Genomic DNA, 22,676 nt, shown 5'->3' with positions numbered 1-22,676 from the left:
AGGAGGAAGCAGACTCCCTGCTGAGCAGAGAGCCCGATGCGGGACTCGATCCCAGGACCCTGAGATCATGACCTGAGCCGAAGGCAGTGGCTTAACCCACTGAGCCACCCAGGCACCCCTGTTATGTGTGTTTTACCTCAGTCAGTTAGTTAGCCAACCGGAGAGGTGTGCCAAGTACTGTGATAGGTGTTTAATGATATTTATCCTGAACAATGAACAATATTAGTATGTAAAAAACCAAATACTTAAACTCTTTAAACATAAAAATGGGAAAAAATCTAAAATGGGAATTTGAGATTAAGTGTGATGGGTTCAAATTCAATACAACATAAATAGTCTAATTATTATTTTTTTAGAAGGCAGCATTGATATGTGATTGATTTTATGTTGGAAGCAGACTTTGTGTTCTCCCGTGCAGATGACTCCCTGAGCTTTCCTTCTCCACAGTCCCCAGGTAGTATGATACTTACTGCCCCAAAGAGAGTATTTCATCTGAAAGTGTTTGCCTTATTTGGAAAGCTAGCAGTCAAGCTACCAGGGAACTGTCTCTTCCAAGTGGAGCTAAGGGAGGCTGAATTCACATCATGCTCTACTGGGAATGCTTCTGCTAGAATACTGCACTTGCTTATCTGGGGATACAGGACACTCAGGGCTCGATCTAGCAAATAGAAGAAGAGATATTTCAGGTTCCCCACCATCCTAGCAGGGTGAGGAGTACCTCAGGAACTCCAGCTGACATTTAATCTTAAGAGAATACTGCTAGTGGTCAGCATTAGTTTTTTTCCATTAAAGGCAATTCTCAAACCATCTGAGAATTAACTGCTTACATAAGAATTCTAAATCCTCCTCCATTCATCTGCTTATTTAGAGAAATATTTACTGATTGATTATGGGATGCCAGCTGGGCATATTAGGTGCTGAGGTAAATACAATCCCCCTCTAATATGAAACTTATCATTTCACCTATTCCTATAAATAAGAGCCCAGGTTAGTTTTAATTTCCATCGAGATAAACCGTTATGTCTAATTGGGTGAATTTAAAATAACCTCACGAGCTCCAAATGAGTCTATTAAAAATTTAAAGTAGCTGATGTGGAAAAACTCTACAGGTTTGTGGTAAGTCTCTGAAGCTATAACATTCTACTTGGTAATAAGTACTAGTGTAAAGAATCAATGAATTCCCCACAACAGCCAAACTATGGAAGGAGCCCAGGTGTCCATCAACAGCAGAATGGATAAGAGAATGGAATACTACTCTGCCATCAAAAAAAAAAAGAGAAAGAAATCTTCCCATTTGCAATGACATGGATGGAATTAGAGGGTATTATGCTAAGGGAAATAAGCCAATAAGAGAAAGATAATTATCGTAAGATCTCGCTGATACGTGGAATTTAAGAAACAAAACAGAATCATGGGAAAAAGAGGAAAAAAATAAGATAAAATCAAAAAGGAAGACAAACCATAAGAGACTCTTAATCATAGGAAACAAACTAAGGATTGCTGGAGGGGAGGAGTGTGGAGTGATGGGGTAACTGGGTGATGGACATTAAGGGGGGGCACGTGATGTAATGAGCACTGGGTGTTATATAGGACTGATGAACCACTGACCTCTACATCTGAAACCAATAACACATTATATGTTAATTGAATTTCTAATTTCAGAAAAAGAATCAATGAATTCCCAATCAACTATATTTGAGATAAACCTATGGAAGAGTTTAATCCATAAGGCTAGCCTAGTTTCTTCTTGCATTCAGTCTGTTACAGTATCATTGTCCCTCAGCATCTGGATAGCTCCTCTGCACACTCATTAAAGAATGTCAGTGGAAAAGGCAAATAACGTCCTAGTATTACGAAAGCAGGTTTGACCTTGAAGGCCCTTGAAAGGGTCTCACAGACCTCCCCAGACCACACCTTGAGAACCACTGCCTTAGTCTTATCTTCTTTTTACATATAAGGAAGTTAGATCTCACAGAGATTATGTGAGAAACCCAAAATTACATGGCCTGTTAATGACAGGATAATTAATATCTGGGGCAGTTAGTCTCACTTCTCTTGAGGTAGGTTCTGAATCAGAACCTTGGGAAATAGACCCTAATGACCTATCCTGTTGCTGCAGTTGCAAGGACTGTCACAATACAGTACCAAAAAGTATGTTTTAAATAAAACAGAAGAGGAAAATCAAACAGGGTAAATTCTGCAGCAGGCATACTGTGTCAGCATCTGAATGAGGATCTCTATTTGAATGGAAACACTAAGGCAAATTCTATTGCCCTCCATTCCATGCAAGCTGGTATCAAAAAACTGCACAGTAAATATCACAGAAAAATACAGAAAGCAGAATTTCCGCAATATCACCATTTAATCACACTGAGTCTGCAGTGCACCTCATGACATAATGCCAGAAAATATTTCACAAGTACTGGCTGAAAGGGTGATGGATGTATTAAGAGAGATCAAATAAATTCACAATCATATGGAACTTCTTAGATAAAATGGAGTTGTTGTGAAATGCCGATACTTTTCACTCTCTAACAGGACCTTATCTTGTCTTTTAAATATAAATCAGGTTATCTTCTTGTACCCTTGAAGATGATGTCCTTTGTATCCAACCAAATGATCCAAATCTTCTTTAAATGGATTGTAGCCCTGTTCCTTTAAACAGCGCAGTGCCCAGAAAAGCTGGTCCAGTGGAGGAAATTTTTCCCAGGGAACCCACTCCCAACCTAGAAAAGAAAGATACCAAATCAATTAATTTAGCTGGATGGAAACAATATTTAATTTGGCAAGTTAACCTATCTTTAAAAAAATTAATTAAATTTAAAAATGGCTTGCTACTAATAATAGCATGCTACTAATTATAGTGATGCTATGCATTAGCTCTGCTGTACCAACATAATTTGCATTTAGAATCATCTTAACAGAATGGTGATCATTTAAAACATGCTGTTATTTCAACATGAAGCTAAGTTTATAACGGCCTTGTTATGGTAAAACCCAGACTGAGGACCATTCAATTTTTGCTTAAATATTTGGCTAAACAAAATGCACAGAACTTTATATATGACAGGTTACAACACTACATTAAAATAAACCAGTTACATATAGAATAAGGTGAATTACAACATTTCTAAGCTATCCTCCATCTTTCTAAAAGGTAATGGGAGCCGTGCAGAGAATAAGAAGTATTCTCTGTGTTGTGGTATACTTTAGATAGACAGTATGGACGGGGCAGATTTTTAAAAAATAATTGAAAGAGGAAAGATTTCACAGCATCTACCAGTTGTGAAATCCATGAAATTCTAGAAAAACATTCTAGAGAACAGTATTTTCTTTGATGATTTCTTTTTTATTTTTATTTATTTATTTTATTTTAGAGAGAGAGAGAGAGAGAGAGAGAGAACATAGGTGGGAGGGGTTGAGAGAGAATCTGAAGCTGACTCCAACGCTGAGCACAGAGCCGGTCGGGGGCTCCATCTCATCACATGAGATCAGGACCTGAGCCCAAACTGAGTTGGCTGCTTAACTGACTGCACCACCCAGGCACCCCTTCTTTGATGATTCAAATGTCAATAACATAAGGGGCGCCTTGGTGGCAGGGCTGAGCAACCGACTCTTGGTTTTGGCTCAGGTCATGATCTCAGGGTTGTGCGATCAAGCCCCCAGAATGGACTCCCTGAGCTCAGTATGGCATCTCCTGAAGATTCTTTCCCTCTCTCTCCCTCCCATTCTGTTCCCCCACCTGCTCACATGAAAGTGCACTCTCTCTCTCAAATAAATTACATCTTTAGATATAAATAATATGGAAGAACAGATGCTCCTAAAAGGTGAATATATAGAGATTATATTCAGATGTACACTCCATGTTCAAACTACATTTCCTCATGATCACATGCATATACTTATGTTTAATTAAATGCAGTTACTTCCACTGAGTATTTCTCTCCCTATAAAATACAGGCATGTACTTTGGCTCTGAGAAGGCAGGGGACCGAGAATCCGTGAAGTTAGAACAAGTTCAGGAAGGAGTGATCAGCCCCTGTGAGCACAGACTAAAAGAAACAGGGAAGGAAGGAACGAGGGAGAGAGAGACAGACAGGTGTCACCCAACAATGTCAGGACAGCTGCTGAATTACCAGAGCCTCAAGAGAGCTGTCTGTAAAGTTTATCCTGTCTTGGAGAACATGAAGCATCTGGCTGATCCTCCTAATTATAACTGGCTGCAGGAGGAAAGATGTCCTAACCTGCAACCGGAAGTAGGTGGTCCAGATCCAGGATCTAGTGAGCATGGGAGAGAGACCGCATATTTATACTATAAATAAAACCACCATCACTGAGCCACTGCACCTTGGCTATGGTGCAGCTGGCCATCAGCAAGGGCTCTCAATTGGCAAAACAGTGAAAATAATGTCCATTATATTGTTACTGAGGGACAGAGTTGAATGATTTTCTTCTGGTCAAATCTGACTTGGTGCTAGTAAACTTGGTCCTTATAAAATCATACTGTTTGATTTCAGCTTATTAGCATGTGAGAGGGTCAACCAAATGAAAGGAGACAAACTAAATTAAAAAAAAGTTACAGGGCGCCTGGGTGGCTCAGTGGGTTAAGCCACTGCCTTTGGCTCAGGTCATGATCTCAGGGTCCTGGGATTGAGTCCTGCATCAGGCTCTCTGCTCAGCAGGGAGCCTGCTTCCTCCTCTCTCTCTCTCTGCTTGCCTCTCTGCCCACTTGTGATCTCTCTCTGTCAAATAAATAATAAAATCTTAAAAAAAAAAAAAATAAAAATAAAAAAAAGTTACAGAAATGAAGAAAAAAAAATCACAAAGCATGTAAAAAGGAACCAAACCTACCATATTCTAGGAGGAGAAAAACAATACATACAATAGTAGAGTAACAAAAACCCTTATATAGAACTTCATAAAGTAGAATAGTGTTTTAGAAGTTGTTAAAAAGTAGGCCAGTCTAGATACCAGATTTGAGAACCTCATTCCCTCCCTCCCTTCTTCCTTTAACACATTCTGAAAGTACTCTGAATAGGAGCCAGGCAAAGGTGAATGAGCCCAAATTCTGCTCTTTATGTATTCACAGTTCAGTAAAGGGAAAACATTAAGTATGATTTGAAGCTGAACACTTGAATTGAACCTGAGATGCCTTCTGAACATCAGGGGAAGTTAATTAGAAATAGAGGCCAGCCAGCACTCTGCACCTGGGGGCGGGGCTCAGCTCCACAAATCTCTACAAATCCCTGCAAATCCCTGCAGACGCCAGGCGAAATGGGGGCCTGTGAGACACAGGCAGCTGGCTGGTGACAGGTCAGAGCTGATGCGATAGCCAGTCACTCCCGTGTTTTCTCCCCAGGCTTTCTCTACAAATTAACACTTTTCCTGTCTGCTTCCTACCAAGGACACTAAGAATGCAAAACTGAACTATTCCATTGTTTTGTCTCATCTTGTCTCAGGTTTTTTTTTGCCTGTAGCAGAGATAAAAATAAGGAAATGGTCATTCCTTCCAAGTTTAGGGTTCTGTTTTAAGACAACAATAATCTGCACTTATTTATTACCTGAATAAATGCCGCCTCAAACGAATTTTTTAAAATTCAGTTACATGAAATATATTCTGCTTCAGTTATATGAAATATACTCTGCTTTGTAGGAAACGGAGTCCTGCAAAAAGTGTTCCAGTGGAAATTTTGCATATTTACACTTCAGCTTGATGTTAAAAAGCCAAGTAATCAACTGCTCCTCCCCACAGCTTCAGGATATCAAGACTATTGAGTTTTGTTCCCACTGTTACTGTCCTGGACTCTCCTCGTCCTCAACTTATCCAGGATAATTAGGGTGTGAGACCAGAACCTGTAGAGCTCCCCCAGGGAAACTGGTATTTCTCACTTAGGTGTCCTGCTTTCCTCTCTTAAGGCATGAATGATTTTCGTTGTTACCCTAGGCCAACCGAAGACTTCTGGATACTTTTGGGGTATTTCTATGTATGTTACTGTGATGGGATTAATATATATCTGGCCTTCCTCCCTGTTTCCTGGCACAGAGTTCCTGAAATCTTTGTCATTTCCTAAGTGATAGGGATGAGAGGGACAACTTTTGTTACCCGTAATAAACCCCTTTCAACCATACTTCAGTTTATGCTAATAAGCTGACGGGTTGCTGGAGGCCCCTAGAGAGCTTCTGGATGGGGGCTGGTGACCAGAAAGACTTCCCAGGCACCCACATCCCACCTAAGGTGAGGGAGAGGAGCTGGAGATTGAGTTCATCACCAGCAGACAATGATTTAGTCAACTGCAAAAATAATAATGTGCAATAGTCCCATTACATAGGAGCCTCCATGAAAACTCTACACAACAGAATTCAGAGAGCTTCCAAGTTGATGAACACATCAAGGTGCCAGGGGGGTGTCATGCTCCTTGAGAGGATGGAAGCTCTGCCTCCCTCTCCACACCTACCTGGCCCAGTGCCTCTCTTCCATTTGGCTATTCCCGAGTTGTTTCCTTTGTCATAAACTGGTAATGTAAGCAAAATGTTTTCCTGAGTTCAGCAGGTCATTTGAGCAAATTATTCAACCTGAGGAAGAGGTGGTGGGAAGCCCGATGGATAGCCAGGCAGTCAGAAATGCAGGAGGCCAGGACGTGCGACTGGCATTGGGGGGGGGGGGTACTGTTGTGGGACGGAGCTCCTTAACTTTGGGGCTCTGAGACTAACTCCAGACACTGTTAAGAATTCGACTGAATTGTAAGACACCCAACTGATGTCTGGAGAATTATTTGGAGTGAGGAGAAAAGCCACACATTTGGTGTTAGAGTATAGTAAGTTCACTTTGGATGATTTCAAGTCAAAGTCAGACTTTGCTAGTTCACTTTAGATGATTTCATGTAGTTATCTGTTTTATTTAAAAAAATTGTATATGACTCAACAGACATTTGGGGGGAACATACCCTTCTGTTCATTCAATCAATTCAATCTGCAGAACACTTCAGGGATGATTTATTCATTCTGGAAAGATCACTTCCTCCAGGTCTCTGCGTATATCCCCCTTCTCAGAGCCCTTCCTGATCACCCTATCTGAGGCAGCACCCAGGTGTCCCTATCCTTCCACGGTTTTATTTTTATCCTTATTCCTTATAATTACATGGTAACATACCCGTCAATTTGTTGCTATCCCTCCCGCTCAATAAAATGTCAAGCCTGAGAGGCAATGGACTTTGTTCCGCCCACCACTGCACTTTCTGTGCCTACAACAGGAATGGGCACACAGTACCCAGGAACTAATTATTGAATGAAAAGATTCTTCCATATTAGAGAATCAATTAAATGTTTACAGGGTAGGTTCAGGACACAAGACCACTGGGGTCAGGTTTCATACGGCAAATAATATATGTGATGTTTGATATTTTACTCTTTGTCATGGAGTTTTATGAAATTTGAAGAGAAAAAAAAGCCCTCAAAACAATGCCTAGAACACAGTAAATAATACCACTTGTTACAGCTTTCAGAGCACTCGACCCAACACGGAGGAGAACTGTTTTGTCCAGTTAGTCCCTCCCTGTACAAGGAAATTTATACCCTTCTACAGGGGAGAACACTGACAATGGCACCTTACATCTTTTCCTTAAAATCAGTTTGAAGTAAAATCGAACACTAACAATAAAACTAAGATTTACTGAGTTCTTAGGGTGTTCCCTTGGTTCCTTACGCATATTAATTCATTTTATCCTTATCTTTATTACAACCCATCTGAGGTGGTTACTCTCATCACAGAGGAGCAAAGAAGCCCAGAGACTTTAAATAACTTGCCTAAGGTGGCAAATTTCTAAGTGGAAAACCAGGATGCAAGTCAAGTAGTATGGCTAGGGAGCCCATTCTCTTTCCTGCTGTGTCCTTATGTTCTCAGGATTTAAGTATATTTACATTTCTATATGAAGAGACTCTAATTCTCTTCCCATGGCAACATATTGTAATACCCAGATGATACGCTTTTCTAAGATGATGCATGATTATATATAATTCTCTTACTTTCATTTTTTTCAGGCTCTGTGTTCTTTGGTTCTGGGTCATGAGTCATATCCACCTCTCCTTTCATTAGTACGGTCACATAATGGTAATTTTCTTTCTCAATAAAGGTATTCACAACTGAGGCAAAGCGAACATTTTTCAGGTGAAGAGCTGCTTCTTCCCAGGTTTCCCTCTGAGCACATTCTTCCCACGTTTCACTAGAAAACAGAAGCGTGACGCTGTATTCAATTCTGTTTATGTGATTTATTTTTCTGCCATGAAACTTAGCTAGGAATTTCTAGTTTAAAGCAAAAAGAACTGTAATTGGCTCATGTTTAAAATAATCAACAACCCTGCCTTTTACATTCTCTTCATCTGAAGTATAAGGAATCTTGAAGTTCTCTGAAGACAAAAAGGACTTCATATTGAGCAAAATAATAAATGACCCTTTAGCCAATTCAGCACTACTTCACATGCCTGGAAGCTGTATGCAATCAGGAAACAGTTTAGTGTATCAGTTAAGAGCACAGGCTGGGATCCCTGGGTAGCTCAGTCAGTTAAGCATTTGCCTTAGGCTCAGATCATGATACCAGGATCCTGGGATCGAGTCCCACATCATCAGGGTCCTTGCTCAGTGGGGTGCTTGCTTCCCCCTCTGCCTGCAGCTCCCTCTGCTTGTGCTCCCTCTCTCTCTCTGACAAATAAATAAAATCTTTAAAAAAGAAAGAAAAAAGCACAGGCTTTGGAGTCAGCTAGACCTAGGTTTGATTCCAAAGTCCATTACTTTCTACCTTGCACAAATAAAGAGATAATGCCACTCTCTCACCGAGTTGTTTTAAGTGTATCAAGACGTGGATGATGTCTTTTTTTGCAGTCTCAGAATTTTTGATAAAGCCTCAAAATTGAGGACAATAGGCAATAAGCACCTTTAAAATCTAAAGAGTATGGCAAAAGAGCAAACAAATGCCATCTAAACTCAAAGGTATCCAAAGGCCTGAGTAGTTTTTTGACCTCACCCCACCCAGGCTACATAATAAGAAGGATAGGCGATTTGGGGGAAGGAGGAAAGTTACGAATTTTCAAGCATAGTAGCAATGTTCCCCTTCCTCCTGATGAGGGGACAACTCTGCCCCAAGGCCAAGTGAGAGGTACTCCAAGAAAACTGGTCACAGAGATTGGGTGTGACTTTCAAGGAGATACTGGTGTGTTACTCCCCTGCTAAAGACATGTGGAACTGTGGAAACTCACACGTTGTGCATCAGATTAGAGGCGGTAGAAAGGTAAGAGGTCTGGGTAAGTCTAAAATGTGTTCCTTGGTGTTTAGGGTCGCATGTGAAGACAGAGGCTGAGGTTTCATCCCACTTTAAGAATCTGGAAAGGAGGAGACTGGCTAGAAAAGCCCATGAGGAATGAGCAAGGAAAAAGAGTGACCGTGAAGGCATTATATTCCACTGTGAATTTCCTCTGGGCCCAACAGATGCTACAAGAGACTACTGGGGACCCCAACATAAAGAAAATGCAAGACAGTGTGCTAAGCAAGAGTTAAATCGGTCATCTATGTCAGAGAACTGTGCAGTATAGACATCCTTATAGGACTTCCAAACAACCCACAAATATATACTGAGAAAGAGAGCACATCTATGAATACTGTATCCAGAGAGTACCCATGGGTAGATCACAGCAGCATTAGTCATGTAAAAAGTCTGGCCCCCTCCCTCCCTCCCCAACAGCCTGGAGAAGAAAGGAAACCAGAAACAGTGAGAAGAGGAGGAGACCCACCTCCTTTCTCCTTTTCCCCACTACTTGGGAGAGACAAATGCTTGGAAGTGGATCATAATTGACTGAAGGGCGATTTATTTTTACAATCAAGTGACAGGAAAACAATCGAATTTGCAGGAAATGTCTTAGAGCACCAGAGAAGGGAAAGACGAATCATGTTTAAAGACAATGGTCAGAGAAAATAAAGCCATTTCCTATTTGTTTCCCATCAAACTTAGGCCAGTGTACCAGTCATATAAAGATAAGAGAAAGCATACATGTGAAGAGCTTAGCATAATATCTAGCACTTAGTAAAAAGCTCATTAAAGTTCAATTCTGGCTATTATCATTGGATGTCTGAGTAAAGATTCTAATACTTTATTGTGTTATTATTAATCTATCTTTAGCCATTGCTCCAGTAATTATATATTCTAATTAGTGTAATGCTTACCAACAATTGACAAAGCTCAATACAGTGTGTGGGAAATTTTATTAGTTATTAACTGATGGCTTATCTTACATGAAAATGATTTATTGTCGCCTTTTAAAATCCTGAAGACCATTTCAAAAATTCCATATGCTATGAGATAAGAATTCCATGTTTCATAAAAGACAAAGTCTGATTAAAGGGAACTAGGATCAAGCCTCTACTTCTAACCAGCAGTTTACAATAGGTAGTTTAGTAGAATATAGTCAGAATGTATGAAATTCTCCGTATCACCCAAATTCTCAACATAGCATGGAAAAGGAAGGGTGAGGGGAAGATTACTGTTGGATTTGGAGACTTAAGAAATTTATCAATGCCAAAGTACATGTAATATGTCTTCTTCCTTTGATCTCGATTGGTACAAAACAATAAAAAGACATTTTCAAGACAATTGGGGAAAAACGGTATAGACTGAGTATCACAGGTTATTAAAGGATTATCTTATTGTGTTAAAATAGTATTCTGTTAAGGTGGGAAAACACGTTTACATCTCTTAAAAAGCCTATTACAGATACATACAGATACATACTGAAGGATTTTGGGTGGTATAATAAATGTCTGAGTTTTCCTTTAGAAGAGTGAGAAAACAAGGGATGTGTGTGTCCGTTGAGAGGGAGCCACAGAGATGAAACAAGAACAAGCTCTGAGTAACAGGTAAATGAGGACTCACCAGCTATGTGCTCTACTTTTATGCATGTTTCGAACTTTGACACTAATGGAAAAACAAGCTCTGGCTCTGAACGCTTTAGATGCTGTTTATCTGCTGTTGACTTTAGGCCCGTTCTCACTTCAGAACCCACCTTTCAGTACAACTACTGGCTTTCTACACCCTTGGGTAGATCTGACCCTTAACTGCCCAACTTCCTTTGTTGGTTGGATCTATCTTCACACCACAGAATGCCAAAGCAGAGAGGGACATTAAAGAGTACTTTGTTCCAACTTTCTGACTGTAAAGATGAAGACACTGAGTCCCACAGAGTTCGAGTACCCCATCTGCTTGGTCAGGGTGCAAATAAATCTGCTGAGGCAGGAAAGAGATCGTTCATGCATGGAAGTTTAAAGCACAGCCAAACCGTGCAAATGCCTTCACTGGCAAAACTAGACTGCTCGAGGTTTAGAAAGACCCACTATGCGTCCCTTAAGTGCATGCACTAGAACAGCACACACACCAGCCCGTGACCAAGCGGACGCCTGCCGAAAGGGACAACACCGGCGGGACTCACACCGAAGGCAGCACCCTCCGAGCCTTCCCCAGCTCAGGGCCCATTCCCAGCGCGCACCTGGGGTGGGCGGGGCTTATCCGCCCAGGGAAGGCGCAGAGAAACGCGCGAGATGACGCAGCGTCAGCGCACACGCAAAGACGCACGGACGCACGCAAGGAGCGAGTTCATTCTCCCGCTGCACCTTGGGATTTTCTAAGGCGATCCCTGTGACTGCTCACCCGAACTCCAGATGGCCCCCAGGCAGTTGAAAACTGCCGGCTCCAACTGACCCTTTCCTCTTGCCCAGGAGGACACAACCAGGATGCCCGCTGCTAGTTATCACTACTCCTATCCCGATTCCAGGGCGCCGCTGGGGAGGCTCCGGGCAGGCGGTCATAGCGCGGGAGGACCCGGCAGAGGCCAGGGGAAGTGACGTTTGCCCCGCCTCCTGGGCCGCCCGCAGTTTCTCCCTGTGCCTGCGCTGGCGCAAAAAGGAAAGCCTGAGTGGAGGGGCTTACATTGGTGCTATCTCAGTTTATGAAGCTAATGATTCCTCCCTTAAGGATTGCCTCTCAAGGCTTTAAGTAATGCCACTTACTGTTGCACTTTCAACATTTGCTATCCATATCTGATAAGGGAAACCAAGACGAAAAAATTAAATTTCCTTACTACTTAACAGCCCATTGTTAAGTCCTGAAACAGGCAGAGTGACATTCCGCTGGGAACTCAGCTTCTCCGATGTTAAGACTTTGCTAAAGGCAAGAGGCAATCAACCTGAGGATTCCACCCCCACCTCCTGTCCCAGGATCCTGTAAGTCTTCTTTAACATACAAAAATTCCTTTGCAAATTTCCTATATTTCTATACCCCTAGACGTATGTTGGTAATCACCTCCACGCATGTGGCCCACTGATATACTTCTGAGGGGGTCTTAGGACTGAGTTTTTACTAAACAGTAATAAATGACCTTTCCCGAGCAACAGCCCGTCAGGATCATGGGAACCTTGTTTCCAAAATACCTTGGAAGCTTGTGCTGTCCCTAACCTCCCCCCAATTTGAAAGTACATAATCAGTCACACATCACAACCTCAGGGCAGCCCTTTCTGTCCACAGGTCCTGTCTTCCTGCTTTTAATAAAACCACCAAAGTCATCTCAAGAATTCTTTCCTGAGCATTTGCCCCGAACCCCAACAATTTCTACATCAATATCTACTCTCAGATTATCCAAAGCGTGCATTTACCAGCTGTCCGCCTTTATAAACCTCTGCGCCTTGCATATCCTATTTCTTTTTTTGTTTGGATGAGATTCTCCACCACCATATAAATTCATTCTATCTATAGCTCAAGTCAGCATGGTTATTAGGGCAAGGATAAATGGTATAGAAACAACCTGGTATAAATTATTGAAAGTATTAACACAACATGGAAAAAAATTAAAGACAATGAATTGTGCTGGGAGAAGCTAGTTTGGGGGGAAGGAAAGAACTTGTCCCAGTTGTTTGCACAACATGCACCCACCAAAATAATCCCAGCTGAATTAGATTTGTGATGAAAATGAACTAAAAAAGAACAAATGACTAGTCTTTGGTTGGGGAGGATTTACTTTTTTCATTAATATAAATCAGGTTTTACTTTACTGAACTAATGCACTTACAATTTTAAAACTCAAATGGTAGAAAAACAAGTAAGGATGAGTAGGGATGACTTTACCCACTAGTCCTGGTTTCCATTCACTTTTAGCTCTTTGAACTATTATTCCTGATACTTGCCTACATATTTCAAGTAATAGGTTTCTTCTTCATGTTTTGGTAAATGACTACATATTTGTACAGCATCTTTCCTTCCACCCAGAAATACACCCTTTAATATGTTATGCACCACAAAGATATTCTATAATATTTTCCCAAATAAAAATTGGCAACATATAGACAGGATAATGTATCATAACTGAATGGAGTTATTCCCAGAAATACAAGGTGAGGTTAATATTTGAAAAATCAATCCTTGTAGTTTACTGCATTAAAAGAGAGAAAAAAGAAACCCATTTAATCATTTTTTGAAAGAGTTTATTTATTTGAGAGGGAGGGAGAGATAAATAGAGAGAGAGAGTAAGCAAGAGCACAAGAGCCTGGGGAGGGAGAAGCAGAGTCCCCACCAAGCAGGGAGCCTGATGTGGGGCTCAATCCCAGGATGCTGGGATCATGACCTACCTAAGCAGAAGGTAACCCACTGAGCCACGCAGGTGTCCCAAGTCATATAATCATCTAAACAGATGCAGAAAAGAATCTGAGAAAGTTCAGTAATTATTAATGATTTTAAAAAGAGTTAAGCAAACTAGGATTAAAGGGAATTTTAACAACCTTATATATGGCATTTAAAAGATTTACAACTAACATCTTATTTAACAGTTGTTATGGGCTAAGTCCTGCTCCCCTGCCCCAAATTCGTATGTTGAAGTCCTAACCCCCAATACCTCAAAATATGACTATATTTAGAGAATAGGGCCTTTAAAGAAGTAATTAAGTTAAAATGAGGTCAATAGGGTGAATCCTAATCTAGTATAACTGGTATCCTTAAAGAAGAAATGAAGTTAGACGCAGACAGAGGAAAATCCACGTGAAAACACAGGGAGAAGACAGACATCTGCAAGCTAAGGAGAAAGCCCTCAGAAAAAGCCAGTCCCACTGATACCTTGATCTTAGACTTCTAGATTCCAGAGCTGTGTGAAAATAAATGTTATTTAAGCCAGTTAGTCTGTGGTACTTCCTTATGGCAGCCCTAGCAGACTAATACAATGGTGAAAGACTAAGATTTGAGAGAAGCAAGGATATCACTTGAAGTCATCACATAGCTGGAGGTTCTAGTTAGTGCAACCAATAAAATCAATAAATAATAAAAGATAGTTAAATTGAAAAGGAAGGAGTAACTGTCTTTAATCACAGACAATCCTAAGGAATCCACAAAAAAGCTATGAAAACAAATACATGAGTTTATCAAGTTCAAAGGATTAAGGTCAATACACAAAATCAATTATATTTCCATATACAGCTAGTCTCCCGATTTATGATGGTTCTATTTATAGTTTTTTGACTTTATGATAGTGTGAAAACAGAAGCCATAATTTGAATTTTGAATTTTTATGTTTTCCCAGGGTAGTGATATGCAGCGTGGCACTCTCCTATGATGCTGGCCAGCGACAGTGGGATTCAGCTCCCAGTATGTATACAATCATTCTGCTTTTCACTTCCAGTACAGTACTCAATAAGTTACATGAGATCTTCAGTGCTTTATTATAAAGTAAGTAATAGTAAAAAAAATACTTAATAAATTCAGAAACTGAATTTTAAAAACAATATCATGGAAAATATAAAATATTAAGGGATACCTTTAGCAAAAGATGTGCAAAACCTGTACACTGAAAACTATGAAAAGTTACTGCGGGAAATTAACTGAAAGGAGAGAAATACCACCATGATAGATCAAAAGACTACATGTGGTTAAACAGTCAAATCTCTTCAAATTGATGTATGTGGATTTTGATATCCCAGCCAAAATTTCAGAAGGCCTTTTTTCCCCCAGTAGAAACTGACAGACCGATTTAAAAATTTATATAGAAATGCAAAAAGGTCTAGAATAATCAAAACAATTTTTAAAATGGAAAAACTTGGAAAATTCATAACCTGATTTTAAGACCCAGGATAATGCCACGCTAATCAAGAGAGTGGTATGTGTGCATGCATGTATGTATGCGTGCCTGTGTGTATGTATGCACATATGTATGCATGTGTGTGCATGTATGTATTTATTTATTTTAGAGACACAGAGAGAGAGAGACTCCTAAGCAGCATTCATGCCCAGCATGGAGCCTGACATAGGACTTAATCCCAGGACCTTGAGATCATGATCTGAGCTGAAACCAAGAGTCAGATGCCTAGCCAGCTGAGCCACCCAGGCACCTGGAGAGTGTGGTGTTTATTAAAGCATAGACACATAAATCAATGGAGCAGAATGGAGAAGCCAGAAATAGACTTTATTTTTAATCTTTTTTTTTAAAAGATTTTATTTATTTATTTGACAGAGATCACAAGTAGACAGAGAGGCAGGCAGAGAGAGGGGGGAAGCAGGCTCCCCGCTGAGCAGAGAGCCTGATGTGGGGCTCAATCCCAGGACCCTGGGATCATGACCTGAGCCAAAGGCAGTGGCTTAACCTACAGAGCCACCCAGGCACCCCAGAAAATAGACTTTTTTAACAGATGGTATTAGAACAATAAAAACAAAAGATCATTTATACTTGGTGCCACATATAACAGTTCATTCAAAATGGACTGTACCTAAATAAAACCACCTAAAAGTATAAATTTTCTATAAGAAAACATAAGAGAATATCTTTGTTATCTGTGTTAGGCATAGGTTTCCTAGCTAGGACACCAAAGGCATGATCTGTTGAAAGCAATTGATAATTTGGACTTCATCAAAACTTAAAACTCTCTTTGAGAGACACAATTAAGGATGGATTGTATTTCATCCCTCCCCAAATTTATATGTTGAAGTGCTCTTCCCACATATATTTGATTATGGGGACTTGGAGGTAAGTGGACTTAGATGAGGTCATAAAGGTGGGATCCTCATGATGAGATTAGTGCCTTTATAAGAGACCAGAGAGCTTGATCTCTCCTTTCCTAACATGTGAGGACATAAGAGGGTGGGACACCAGAAAGAGGGCTCTCACAAGGAATCGAATCTGCTGGTACTTTGATCTTGGACTTCCTAGCCTCCAGAACTGTGAGAAAGAAACGTCTGTTGCTTAGGCTGCCCAGTGTATGACATTTTATTATAGAAGCCTGAGCTAACAAAGATATAAACTATTTTTCAAAATGAAGACAAGCTACAGACTTAGGAGAAAAATGTGCAACACACATTTTTGATAAAGGACTGGGCTCTAGAATATGTAAGGAGTCCTCAAAACCCAACAATAAAGCTAACAACCCAATAAATACATGGGCAAAATTATTGAACTGAGATTTCATCAAAAAGAGATATGGGTGGCAAATAAACACATGCAAATGTGTTCAACATGCTGAGTCTCTAAAAATTTAAAACTACATTGAGGTAACTGTATACATCTTTTAGAATGAATAAGTTTTAGTGTTTTATTTTGTTTGTTTGTTTGTTTGTTTTTAACCACAAAGACTGGTAATACCAAATGCTGAAGTCCAGTTAGAACTCTCACACAAATCTCTTGTTGGGATGCCTGGATGGCTCCATCAGTTAAGTGTCTGCCTTTGGCTTAGGTCATGATCTTAGGGTTCTGGGATCAAGTCCCGCATCCGGTTCCTCGTTCAGCTGGGAGTCTGCTTGTCCCACTGCCTGCTGCTCCTGCTGCTTGTGTGTGCACTCGCTTGCTCTCTTTCTATCTGACAAATCATAAATAAATAAAATCTTAAAAAAAAAATCTCTTGTCAAATAAATTAAGAATTTTTTTTAAAAGTTCATAAAATCAGAACTCTCACACATTGCTCGTGGGAATGCAAAATGGGACAGCCACTTTGGAAAGCAATTTACTGTTTCATATAATGTTAAGCATCGGTTTATCATACGATTAAGTAATCCCATTCTTAGATATTTACCTAAAAGAAATGAAAACTTACGTTCTCTTCAGGACCTGTATGTAAATATTTTAGTGGCTTTATTCATAATAATCAAAAACTATAAATAACTCAAATGTTCTTCAAGTGGTGAAGGGATAAGTCAACTCTAGTACATTCATACAGTGTAAATTCAGACAATAGAAAATTACTTAGCAATATAAAGGCACAAACTTTGGTACATTTAACATGGATAAACCTACATCATACTAAGTGAAAGTAATCAGATATAAAAAACTACCATATGTATGATTCCATCTCTATGCCATGTTGTTACGGGCAAAACTATAGACATAACAAAATGGTCAGTTTTGCCTGGAGCTGAGCATGCGAGGAGTTTGACTAAAAGGGCATGAGAGATAGGGATAAAGGAACTGTGTTTTATCTGGATTGTGGCAGTGATAACATAGCTATGTGTTTTTCAAAATGCAGAATTATACACTAAAATGGGTGAAATTTACTATATGTATATTATACCTCAATAATCTGACTTAAAAAAAAATAGCCAAGAAAGAAAAATGCAATGTGGAGTTGCAGAAAGAAAAAGTTGAGTTGGCAGTTACGCAGCGGAGAGTTCTAAGGCTGCCCAGAGCTAAACTGCCCTATTTTACCAATGTTAAAATTTGTCATTCTTGTGTGTGGAGTTGTTCTCTGGAGATTAGAGGGTTTCCTGGGAGCGAGCCTTAGGCTGTAGCCTGAGCTGGGGCGGGGAGGTGGGGGAAGGGAAGGGAGGACAGCATGTTCAAGGTCACAGACATCCTGTTAAGGAGTAGGCTACTCCTTACACACAGTAGGAAGTCAGGGTCTAAAGGGAGTGGTGGGCAAGGACATCCTGTGACATTCAGGGGTCACATTTAGTAGCCAGTTTAAAGTTTTCTTTTATTGGGTTTATAATTCCATTTTACTGTCTGGACGCCTTCAATAAAGTCTGTATACATGTTATAGCTTGGTCTTTCCTATGCTTTGTAGGGCTGTGTAAAGATGTGAAAATAGAATAGCATCAGGCCAGAGAAGCACTGAGGTCAAGGAGAGTCTTTGATCTCAGCGTTCTGGGGACTTGGAGCAGTGACTGACTTGTAAGTGCCCTATAGATGAACAGCTGAACAGAAGCTTCTCTCCTTATTATTGAAGTGGAGAACAAAGGCAAAATTAAAAAAAAAAAATTAAACTTCCTTAAACTTACAGTCCATTGACAAGTATTTGGGACAGGCAGTGTGACCTTCCTCCAGGCACTCAACTGCCTCAATGTTCATACTTTGCTAAAGGCAAAAGGCAAGCTTAGCTTGACATTAGCCTGACCTCCAGGATTCTATAAGTCTACTTTAATATATGAAGATCCCTTTGGAAACTCCCTTTATCTCTACCCATTCTACCTACTGCAAGATATATGTTAGCAATTATCCTCCAAGCATATGTCCCACTGATAAACATCTGAAGAATCTCATGACTAAGGTTTTACAGGACAGTAGTAAATGACCTTCTCCTAACAACAGCTAGGCTCTCAAGGTCCTGGATGCCTTTCTTCCAAATTCCTTAGAGACTTGCATCATCCCTAACCCTCTCCCAACTTGAAAGTGTGTAATCAGTCACACACAACCCCAGGGCAGCTCTTACTGCCCGAGGATTCTGTCCCTGAGCTTTAATAGAACCACCCCTTTTGCACGAAAAACATCTCAAGAAATCCTTCTTGACAGTTCGTCCCCGAACCCCAGCATTTCACGTCAATTATCAGTGTAACAAAATAGTTTCATTGTATTTAAGCAAACTAGAAAACAATTTTTTCCTAGAATATTTATGCATATGGAAAAAGGTGGTGTGATTCACACGAAATACAAATAGTGATGAAGGAAAAAAGACACCGAGCTGATGTTTATGAATCATACAAGAGAAGCGTAAATCAGCCCACTTAGTTGCCACTCTATATAGAGAATCCACACAATTCCCTTTTGCAGGGTTCCCAACTAGTTGACCAAGGTATACCAGCAGTCCCTGCAGCATTAGAACCTAACAGAGCTTTGTATTGCCACATCTCCTTTCCAGTTTATCCAGACTCCCAGTTAAAGGGTAGGGTAGCCAGGCACAAGGGTTCCTCCCCTGCCCAATTCTAGGACTTTATTGGGAGAGCAGTGTTGTCCTTCCAGCCTGTCCTGTGTTTGATGTTCAAAGGTGTATATAACTCATGTACCCTCCTTATGGTTTTACACAGCATGGTATTGTATGCATTAAGGCAGAATTTAAATTTAACAAATTTAACTCACATCACAACTCAGACACACAGAAATAATGACCTACTTTCTCTTTTTCCCTCCCTCCCTCCCTCCCTCCCTCCCTTCCTTCCTTCCTTCCTTCCTTTCATTTTTCTCCCCAAACTCTTTGTCACTAGTTTGCATATGGGTCTGTAGAGAATTCATTAAATATTCAATCTGGTTCAAAACAGTCCAGTCTAATAATTTAGTCAGGACCCTTAAGTCACATTCAGTCTATCTTGGTTTAAACAGCTGGCCTTTCAGTCACCTTTCTCCCTGTTATTTTTACTGAAGACATCCAGATATATGAAGCTGGGTATGGCTTGGACATTTTGTAACACTTTTGGAAGATAGTTTCCTTGAATCCATGTGGACTTAACATGTGCCTTGGAATCAGGCAGATAAGAAATCTGGAGTCCTCACATAAAAACCAAGGGTGGCTGAGAGCCCACCTGTCTGACTATACCATGTTATCAAGTGTCTTTTGGTTCAGGAGATTCTTCAAGGCAACTTTCCCTCAGAGCCTCAAGGTGGAAGTGTGACAAGACTGGGGCAGGACAAATCTTCTGCCTTCAGTATTGCTCCCAGTGGAGCAGAGATGCCAAGTTCATTTCATATTTTCATAGGTAGGAGAGATACGACTCTTTTTGTACATATAGAGTTGAATTCTATTATTAACCTGATTACATCAACTGCCAGAAAATTAACCTCTGGTAAATTAGGAGCTATCTCCCTCCCTCCTCCTTAGATCCAGGAGATAATTGCAGTGACAGATGAGCATGGAACAGCTAGTCTTTGGTATTGCTAGATAACTAAGCTGACATTTATTGTCAAATTCCTCTTCCCATATGCTCTGTGTCATTGTTCCTTACAGGTCTATCCTTACATGTTTCCATCTGCCATCTCTCCATGCTTGTCTACATAGCTGTCAATGGTTCTGGAAGCCCTTGCAGGCTTCCCCAGCTTTGGTGGGATGGGTACAATCCTGGGAATATGATTTAGCTCCATCTGCAAAGGTACACCTGACTGTCAGAAGTTTCCACTCCTTCTGTGTCCCCAGTGTGATCAGGGGATTTTGTGTCTTCTTCTAGTATCTCTTGTTTAGATCCCCAAAACTCTTTGGGAGTGGAATAACCCTTCATCCGGGACACAGTGGCATTGGAAAGTATAAAACACAGGGGCCCTCCTCAAGAAACCACCAGAGTGTCTTACTTTCTCCCAATTTCCTCTCTCCATATTCTCTAGGAGAGAGGAAATTCCAGTTCTAATTCTGAGGCATAAACTTTCCTTGAGTCCTTCTTCGTTCTGGCTTTTGAAACTTGAAGTTCAGTCTTTTACAGTTCTCAACCCTTGCATTTACACCTCAGAACCTGTCCCCTGATGGTCTGCAGCATCATTCTTCTTTTAGGTAGTGAATGGAGTGAAAAGTAAAAGGTTAATGAACATGATAAGATGATATGAATCTTAGTTATTTTCTCGAATTCTCCTCTTGCCATATGGAACCAGCTCTTGCCATACAGAACCAGTTCAGATGTTGTGCTGGAGCAATCAAGTAAAAGCTGTTGACTCTGGGCAAGTTACTTACTGTTTCCGAACCTCCGTTTTCCCTTCTGTAGAATGCAGGATTGTGAGGATTACTAAGATGTGTTTCTCTCTGTCTTTTGCTACTGCCATTCTAGGGTGGTCTAGATAAGTGTTCCTACTATTACTTCTGAGGCTTTAAGAGAACTAAGAGAAATCTTGTGTAAACATTGTATGTCCTCTTCCTTCACCCTTATACTCTGTATAAATCTGGTAACTGTTTCTTTCTTTGGCACAGATTGGATGGGTAAAATGGAATAAGTTGAAAACCAGAGAATCTGAAAATGTCTCATGACAAAATAAAGGATAGAAAAAAAAATATGTAATTATCTGGCACCAAAAACTAAGTGTTCAGTAAATCACCGTTATTCACTCAGCCATCAATAGAAGTTCAGGCTAAGCAGATATATTGGAAGTTTTTTCTGCAGCACTTGGTAATTCTATTAATTCTATAGTTAACAATAGGACAATTTATTATTTTTTGAGAATTTCAAGCGTTTCATTTCTCTGTAACAAAATTTAGCAAGAGGGGCACCTGGATGGCTCAGTGGGTTAAGCCTCTGCCTTCAGCTCAGGTCATGATCTCAGGGTCCTAGGATCAAGACCCACATCAGGCTCTCTGCTGAGCAGAGAGGCTGAGCCTGCTTCTCCCTCTCTCTTTGCCTGCCTCTCTGTGTACTTGTGATCTCTATCCATCAAATAAATAAATAAAATCTTTAAAAAAATTTAGCAAGAATAATTTGAACTACATTTTAAACTTGTCTCCTTCTTTTTGTATGACTTACAATACAACCCAAACATCTTTTCTGTATCTTAGTGAATTGTCATACTTGTTTCTATGTTTGAATCAGTCTCTATCATTTTATCCATTGCATTTTCAATGTCATTCATGAAAGCCACTTTTTTCACCTGTGTTGGTAAGTCTGCACCCACTAACTGGCTACATATTTAGTCTCTTGAATCTAGATGGTGTTAACACTGATAGGCACTGCTAACATTTCCAAGTCAGCTCTTTCCTCTAAAATTCCATTTATATTTGTTTCAAATACCGCAAAGTTATTTGTTAAGTGAGTTAAAAGATTTTTTAAAGTTTTTATTTTAATTCCAGTTAACATACAGTGTTATATTAGTTTCAGGTGTACAATATAGTGATTCAGCACTTCCATACATCACCCAGTGCTCATCACAGCAAGTACACTTCTCAATCCCCATCACCTAACCAATAGGACAGTTTAGATAAGTCTTTGCTCTAGGCAGTAAAATTTGCTACATCAGATGTTATATCCTTTAATGATTTGAAAGGACTGTGAAAAAAATTAAAGTCTCTCCCTAGGAAATTTCTTTTCCTCTTTTTTCCTGCACACCACGCTCATCCTTAATCTCCAGGTAGAGGCAGAGATACACAAAGTGGGGGACTACAGGTTGAGCATAAGAATAGCATTATACATGAAGTACAATTCTTTTTTCCCCCCTTCCTCATATACTCTCCCCTACCCTCCACCTAATACATTCTGCCTACTAGTTTCTGAGATACTTGTAGAAAAAAATGATAAAAATGTTTGTTGTGGAAAAAGTAGTTTCTTAGTAAAGAAATTTCATTTTCTAAGGCTGATTGCCTGATGCTGAAACAAGGTTAGCAGGTAGGAGTCACATCATTTTACCTCACTGAATTCTTTTAGTGAGGTATCCAGGCATACAGAGCTCTGAACACAGTCAAGGAGTGCTGAAGGAATGCACCTCTGCCTCTTGCTTAGGTT

At 40.2% G+C, this 22,676-nt stretch overlaps 2 protein-coding genes across 2 annotated transcripts in view; one reads left to right on the top strand and one right to left on the bottom strand.

Moving 5' to 3' along the window:
- Nucleotides 1-2,343: 2,343 nt before the first annotated feature.
- On the bottom strand, nucleotides 2,344-11,890 carry NUDT15 (nudix hydrolase 15). The gene is made up of 3 exons (XM_032314811.1): nucleotides 11,688-11,890; nucleotides 8,023-8,219; nucleotides 2,344-2,726 (listed from the first exon to the last, which is right to left on the bottom strand). Exons 1-3 carry the CDS (start codon nucleotides 11,843-11,845, stop codon nucleotides 2,566-2,568), a joined length of 516 nt encoding a protein of 171 aa, XP_032170702.1. The 5' UTR covers nucleotides 11,846-11,890; the 3' UTR covers nucleotides 2,344-2,565.
- Nucleotides 11,891-11,933: 43 nt separating this feature from the next.
- Nucleotides 11,934-22,676, top strand: part of SUCLA2 (succinate-CoA ligase ADP-forming subunit beta) — a 59,564-nt gene continuing 48,821 nt past the window's right edge. The window contains exons 1-2 of the mRNA XM_032314809.1: nucleotides 11,934-12,259; nucleotides 14,599-14,744. Of these exons, the coding sequence (XP_032170700.1) occupies nucleotides 14,628-14,744 (117 nt within the window). The 5' untranslated portion in view covers nucleotides 11,934-12,259; nucleotides 14,599-14,627. The remainder of the gene's footprint in view (nucleotides 12,260-14,598; nucleotides 14,745-22,676) is intronic.

The sequence above is a fragment of the Mustela erminea genome, chromosome 15 (assembly GCF_009829155.1).
Source record: "Mustela erminea isolate mMusErm1 chromosome 15, mMusErm1.Pri, whole genome shotgun sequence".
Lineage (NCBI taxonomy): Eukaryota > Metazoa > Chordata > Mammalia > Carnivora > Mustelidae > Mustela > Mustela erminea.
Note: the sequence above shows the minus strand (reverse complement) of the source record. Positions and strands in the feature narration are given on the sequence as shown.